The sequence below is a fragment of the Raphanus sativus genome, chromosome 4 (genome assembly GCF_000801105.2).
Source record: "Raphanus sativus cultivar WK10039 chromosome 4, ASM80110v3, whole genome shotgun sequence".
NCBI classification, from domain to species: domain Eukaryota; kingdom Viridiplantae; phylum Streptophyta; class Magnoliopsida; order Brassicales; family Brassicaceae; genus Raphanus; species Raphanus sativus.
Window position 1 is genome coordinate 49,280,823 of NC_079514.1, and position 7,329 is coordinate 49,288,151.

The following is a 7,329-nucleotide window of genomic DNA, read 5'->3' on the forward strand; positions in this document are numbered from 1 at the left end:
GTGTTTGGTCTATTATTAATTACGATGAGAAAAGACAAAAAGAGGGTATTTTATTACAATAAGAATACGAATATTTTTTTTTGAACTATATAAGAATACGAATATTACAGGATGATAGTTGCAGCTTTCAGAGTATTATATTAAAAAGAGATTATTTTATTACATTAATAAGAAACCACACTGATTCACATTTACAATTTAGGAATATTTTTGACAGTTTCTTGGAAGAACAGAGTTTAGTTTAAACATATTGCATCAAGTTGACCTAATTGAATAATTATAATGGCTTAGTCGTATTAAATAATGAAGCTGGGTTTATTTAAGAAAAAAATAAATTCGAAATGCTTACGAATAGGCTTGCAACTGTTGTATAGGCTTACAACATCGAAAATGATTGGGACGAGGACGACGCCCAAGCATCTCCCACCTGATTTCCACGAGCCACTAGCAATTTCTCTAACCTGAGTCATCTTACAGTATGCAAAAAATAATCTTATTATAGTTTTGATACATGTAACGCTAGTGTTTGAGCTCTTATACAATTTTATCTGTTGGTGACTGGTCCTACTTCTGTGTGGAACACATAGGCTCTGGGCCTCTGTCTCGTGTCAACATCTGCCCTCTATAGAGACCTAGATAATTCTTTTTATAGTATGAGAAGTCGTAGTCTTAACTCTTAACGAATAAAACAATTTTTTTTTGGGACAACAAAGCTTTCATTTAAAAGATTGGCAAAGGTTTATGAGGGGAATGGGCTTGGACCAGACCGCAAACATACTTTGGCATGTAAGTCCGCAGGCCCATTCGCACCTCTACTGATGAAAGAAAAAACGCAAGAGAGAAAAAAAGAAGAAGAGATCGTGAGGACGTCGGAAAGCACTTCGTAGAGTTCAGTCGGGATTCCGTCCCGAAGATAAAACATATACTATATAGTTTCTTTATTAAACCTTTGTCCGTATATAAATACGGGAGTCGATAATATTCCAACCGAAACAGCTTCAAGAGATATTTAGAAATTTCTAAAAACTTATTCTTAATTAAGCGAAAATGTGTGCACTATTCCCTTCATTGTTTCCAAATTTTGGTTGGCCGTCGACAGCAGGTTACGAGAGCTACTACCTCGGCGGAGAAAACCTCAACGACATGTTTCTTGATGTTCCGGTACCGGAAACGTATGAAGTGGCTCATCATCAGAATGAACATCAGATTTTTAAGATTAGGAACCGCTTTTGGTAGATAAGGAATTTTTTCTTTAAAATGAACATCAGATTTTTAAGATTATATAAATTACTTGTATAAATAATTGTAAATTATTATTCACACAATCAGTATATAACGATAATTGCCTCAATCAAAATTTAAATTTTTTTTTGCTTTCTTCTTTTTTGATTAGGGCTTGTTCACATCATTTACCATATCAATTAGTTTTAAGTTGGATCTCCATGAAACCTAATATATCGAATAACTATGTTTGTCTTTGGATCTATACTATTTAGAAGAAGAATGCTAAGATCCCTTTTTCCCTTACTTTCTTGCAGAAGAAGCTAAGTATTTCTGCCACCGTTTCACGAGGCTTGAAATACATACCAGAGTTGGAAGAGCAAGTGAAGAAGTTATTACAAAAGAAGGAAGAACTCTTGGTGCGAGTATCAGGTCAAAGAGACATTGAACATTACGTTAAGCCACAACCAAAGACAGTTGCATGTTATGTCTCCACTGTTTCCGCGACTAAGCTTGGAGACAACGAAGTGATGGTCCAAATTTCATCATCCAAGATCCACAACTTCTCGATATCCACTGTATTAACTGGGTTAGAAGAAGATGGTTTTGTTCTTGTGGATATTTCATCTTCAAGGTCTCAAGGGGAAAGGCTTTTCTACGCTTTGCATCTTCAAATGGACAATATGGATAATCATTACAAAATAAATTGCGAAGAGTTAAGTGAAAGGATGTTGCACTTGTATGAGAAAATATGAAAATTCGTTTAGGTGATTAATTCATACAACTGTTGTACATAGTTTATTATAAAATCAGCACAATTTATAAATTTGAAAAATGAAAGGGTAGTGGCTGCAAGGCAGCGCGTATACATATATATATAACCTAAGCCTTTGTTTCTTGATACACAAGAAACCTTGGGAATGCCAGAAACAGAGGAGATGAGACTTGTCTCAATTGTCCTCGGTGAAAACCTTGAAGATGAAATCACGGAAACGTCTCGAGTACAGCCTTGGATCAACGGCTGAGATGGAAGTAGGATCGTACTGAATGCTCTTGTAAGCATGTTCAAGTTTCTTGCTGATGTCGTAATCCTGAAGAATGTCTATGATACCAAAGATCATGACAACCTCGTAATACTCTCCTGTTGGTTCCCCAACTAGCTGGAACTCGCAGTCGCTTCTTCTCATTGTCCTCTCTGCTCGAGCCGGCATGTTTCCTCCAAGTCTGATACTAGCCCACCTACAGCAATTAATCCATTTCTTAGACTTGAAAATAGAGAAAAATTATTGTTTCTAAGTATTGACTTTTAACTTTTATTGTGTGTTTTACTAACCTTGTGGGATCAGACAGAAGCTGATCCACGTCTGCTCTGGAGAGACGAGGGGCTGTTTCATCTTCAAATTCACCAATAGGCGTGCGTGCTCCAGAAGGAATCAGCTCTCCAGCCACTGATGCTTCTCTGAAATGAATCCCAACAAGAAGACTGTAGTCCATGATTCTTTCCTGTTCTAGAAACTCACAGTCTTTATCAACTTGCCTGAAAATAAAAAACAACAATGGTCATAATGAGGAAACTGGTCAACAGAAAGAAATGTGTTGATGATGTTCTTCAAACCTGGTGAATTCTTGGAACCAAGCTTTCTGTAGTCTGAATATGAAATTCAGATCAAGATCTTTCAAGATTGTGTTTGAGTTGATTTGAGATTCAGGTTTATCAGTTGTACGACCAAGAGAAGATCCTTTCAGATCAAAGCGTCTGTGGATTGAGTACTCAGAGCAGAATAGGTTTCCCATAATAACAAACCTCACCTTCTTTTGAATTGTTCCTGTCAATTTCACACAGTGGAGACCGTAGAATTTAATAACCAAAGTGTTCTCAAATGCTCTAACATGGTTGTAATATGCTGCAAGCATTCTAAGAAACACCTGCATCATATAATTCCATAAAAGCAGTTAGTTTGTAGTAGCCACATGCACATTTCTTTATTTGGTAACTTCTAGAAGAAGCAAACTCACTTTAGTTTCTGCCTTCTTCATTGTCTTTATCATATAACGATCATCGTTTGTTAAGTAGAAAAACATTCCACTTTTACCAGGTGATGATAGCTCCCTAAGTGCATCATTACCGCATAACGATAACATGTAATCAGCTGGATCTACCTTGAATAGCTTCCTCAAGCTCCTGAACATAGATGAATTAGCATAAACATAGTGTAAGAATATCTAGAGCCTAGTGTTGTGTTGTGGTTTCTCACCTGAAAACTAATGGGCAATAGTCTTTCCATTTGAACTCAGTAGATTGATGAGGAGGTGTATATTTGGTTCCTTCTGGTGGAAACCTTGTCCACACCTTCTCCTTTGGATCAAAAGCTGAATGTTTAAGATCAAGTGACACAACTGGAGCTTGTTTTCCAACAGCATGTCTGGTTAATCAAAACCATTCAATATCAAGAAGGATTCAATTGTCATAACCAGTGACCAAGCCGGTTCTGAGCATAGCCAATGAAATATTGGTTTTTGGCTTCCAAAATTTAAGATTTTCTTCATAATAGACTTCCAGATTTGTATTAAAAATTGGAATATAAACTCTTACTAAATTGTCTATAACTCTCCAAAATCAAAAGACCGGTTCCAGGACCGGATCTGAGATTTTGGAGGTTTGAAATATTTCTTAAGAACCTTAGAAGTTTTGGGGACCGAAACTAATATTTGGAAGCTTATACCTATCTAAAAAAATTCTAAAAATTCGAGCCGAGGCCAATGTTTTATTGGGCTATGCCCAGATCCGACCCTGACCGGCTTTGCTGGTGAGGAGGTGAAGTAAGACAATTACCTGATTCCAAGCTGTAGATTAAGCATAAGGTCATAATTTCGATGACCTTTTGATATTGTCTCACCTTGCTTCTTCCCTGCCCTTGGCAGTCTCATAGGCACAGGGCTAGGTTTCAAGCTTTGAATGAAGCCTCCAGCCTCAAGTCTCATTATTTCCGCATCCAAGTCTCTCCTTGTGGTAGAATCAATATCAGCAGCACCTTCACCGCTTTCACTTCCCCACATATTCATTTTCTCAAACGCTCTATCTACACCAACACTTACCCTACCATCCACAGAAGTCCTCCTTGGTTTCTCTACACGCTTGGAAGAGTTCCATACAGAGAGCTTCTTCTGTGAAGGCAACACAGGAACCCTCTCACCACTGCATATGCTGTACTCACTCAGGTTATTAAACACATCTTTAGGATCCCACTCAAGGCTCCCTTCGTTCTCTGGTGGATGATAAGTACCGTTCATTTCTTCAGGGTCTTTAGACCAATGACCAACGTAGAAACTCCCATCATCCCATCTGAAAGTCCCGTTTCCACTAGGGAAACCATCTTCCCAAAACCCTTCGTATCTACTACCATCCGACCATACAAAAGTACCTTTGCCACAAATAGTACCGTTCTTCCATTCACCAATGTAATAACTCTCATCTCTCCAACGATACTTACCTTGAGCTTCTTGCAAACCCCTCCTCCATTCACCATCATACACATCCCCGTTTGCAAAACTCTTGATCCCATGTCCATGTTTTAGGTTCATCACCCACTGACCTCTATAAGTATCTCCACTAGGACCTGTGTAAGTCCCAGTCCCATCCATGTATCCATTTTTGAATTCACCTTCATATGTTGCACCAGAAGGCCAACCAAACTTCCCTTTCCCCATAGTCTTGCCATTGTACCATTCACCAATGTACGTGCAACCATCTGTCCATAGATACTTACCGTGTCCGTGGGGAAAACTATCATACCATTGACCTGTGTAGTAGTCTCCATTAGGTAGTACTTTCTCTGCATGGTACATTTCACCTATGCTGCTCTCATCATCATGCTCATTGGTTGATGTACTTTCATCATCTGTTTGTGGAGCTACAGATACTGTCCCAAAAATGTTGTTTGCTCGCTTCTTGGCTTGTTGGGTCTTTTTCATTGTCACCTCCCAAGCTTTTAGAACACAGTTTTGTTCCTTGCTCATTTTCTTTTTCTTTTCTAGAGACATGTATATATCCTAGAAACAAACCTTAAGAAAACATTTTTGTTCTTGTCTAAACAACAAATCGTATAGATGTACACATACACAAGAAAATTTGTCCGAAAAAGAAAAGACAAACCGTAAACCTAAAAACGCACAATTTAATAAAAAGCAGCACAAGATTCAATCTAACTTAAACTCTGTGACTTCGTGTCTCCATTGTCATTAAATCATATGAAGAAGAGTTTATTTTGTCTGAACGCATCATCCAAACCTTACAAAGAATGAGAGAGAGAGAGAAAAAAACTAATTAATGGCCAAAAGAGTTAAGGGATCAAAGCATCTCTCTTTCTCCGACATTTCATCTTTTCTTGTCAAAGAAGTAACCGTTCATCTCCTCAAACCACTGAATGCCTTCAAATTTTGAGAAACAGTCAAACCCCATTTATTTATATTCTTAGCATTTCCGAATTTTTCTCTCACAAACAGACATATTTTCTTAAAAATAATTTGAAGAAATAACTAATCAGTTTAACGTAAACTGATTATGTGTATCCGAAACCCACTTTACTCTGATTGAAAATATGTATTTGATCACCATTTCAAATTTAGTCCAAACCCATAACTGTAATCTTTTTTTCAACCTGGTTAAATCCAGTATAAAAATAGATCCTAAAGCATAATTTCATATCCGCGTTACATGAAGAAAACAACATGAATTAATTTCGCATAGCTGGAGAATCGAACCTGAAACATGTTAGCGTCTTAGACTGTCCAGTGTCACTTAACCACATGCCCATAACAGTAATCTAGGTAACATAAAATGGTCTTATAGTTATAAGTAAAAACTCTGTATATTTTGTCTATATCCTATATCATTTTTTGTTAAAGATTCAATATAATATTTATCTACCATACTTGAAAGTTTAAGAAATCGCTATCTTTAATATCAAAATTAAAAATCTTGCAGATATTTTTCCTTTATTGTTATATTGTAGATAAAATTATATACATTCTAACATGATATTCTTTCAAAAATGATCTAAAATTTGTTGTCAATCACAAATTAACCTTTTTGAATTTTTGTTTTTTCTTTTCACAACCAATTCACAAAAATGTCATTATTTATTACTTCATATTTTTGAAATATGTTAACTTTACTCACTTCTTTTTTGTCATCACTTATTAACCAAAATATCATTGTATTTAATATCACCAACCACTATTTACAACCAAAATCAAGCTATAAATGAATTATAAATCAATTTATACATTTTATTATCTCCTTTTACACACACAGATCAATTATCTTAATGCTTCTTTATCATTTCATCCTAAAAAATCAAAATAAAATATTTCAAAATAAAAATATTTTCATTAAATTTACTCAAATTCGACACTTGAAAAGCTAGAATGGAAATTTTTCCAAAAATTTTCGAATGAGAATCAATTTTTTTCTTTCATTTTAGTTTGATTAGAATGAACTTTAGCTTGCTCTGACTGGTCACATGTTGAATCATAGTTGAATTATAATAAAATTATATTTAGACTTAAGTTGCAGTAAAAACAATCTGGTAGAAACAGTATATTTATGTAATAGGTTTGCTATAAAGATATTGTTGCATATGTGTGTCTTAAATCTATGTGCACCAGTAAAGGTACAGTATGTCTTTTCGGTTTAGAAAATTTACTTTTTCTAGATAAATTGTATTCTTATAAGAAAAATGAAATCGGGTTTTGAGGTTGATATAAATACGAATTTAAGGGTTTGTAAGATTATTCGTTCACACAATAATAAAAAATCCCAAATGGGTATTTGTCTCAATACGTTTTACTCTTTACTTTATTTAAAGTTAATTCGCGTTCGTTCACAACAGATATGAGTTATTATATTTTTAAATTTATTGACTGGTAACGTTTTTGATTTATAAATTGCAGTATGTATTGACTTTAAAATTTATAAACACAATAATTATATTTACTGTAAGTTAAATAAAATAGATTACAAACCAATAAAATATATCATATTAAATTATTAAAATTAAGTAAATGCACTTTGTGTCTATTCTAACAAAAAATACCTATATGAATATT

The 7,329-nt window shown here is 35.0% G+C and overlaps 2 protein-coding genes across 2 annotated transcripts; one reads left to right on the forward strand and one right to left on the reverse strand.

Annotated features, from left to right (window-relative positions):
* Positions 1-1,047: 1,047 nt before the first annotated feature.
* On the forward strand, positions 1,048-2,027 carry LOC130511423 (transcription factor ORG2-like). Its single transcript, XM_057008402.1, has 3 exons — positions 1,048-1,232; positions 1,394-1,469; positions 1,539-2,027. Exons 1-3 carry the CDS (start codon positions 1,048-1,050, stop codon positions 1,974-1,976), a joined length of 699 nt encoding a protein of 232 aa, XP_056864382.1. The 3' UTR covers positions 1,977-2,027.
* Positions 2,028-2,171: 144 nt separating this feature from the next.
* LOC108829413 (phosphatidylinositol 4-phosphate 5-kinase 4-like) lies at positions 2,172-5,262 on the reverse strand. The gene is made up of 6 exons (XM_018603068.2): positions 4,055-5,262; positions 3,477-3,644; positions 3,238-3,403; positions 2,837-3,147; positions 2,555-2,758; positions 2,172-2,460 (listed from the first exon to the last, which is right to left on the reverse strand). Exons 1-6 carry the CDS (start codon positions 5,260-5,262, stop codon positions 2,172-2,174), a joined length of 2,346 nt encoding a protein of 781 aa, XP_018458570.1.
* Between the last annotated feature and the right edge of the window lie 2,067 nt (positions 5,263-7,329).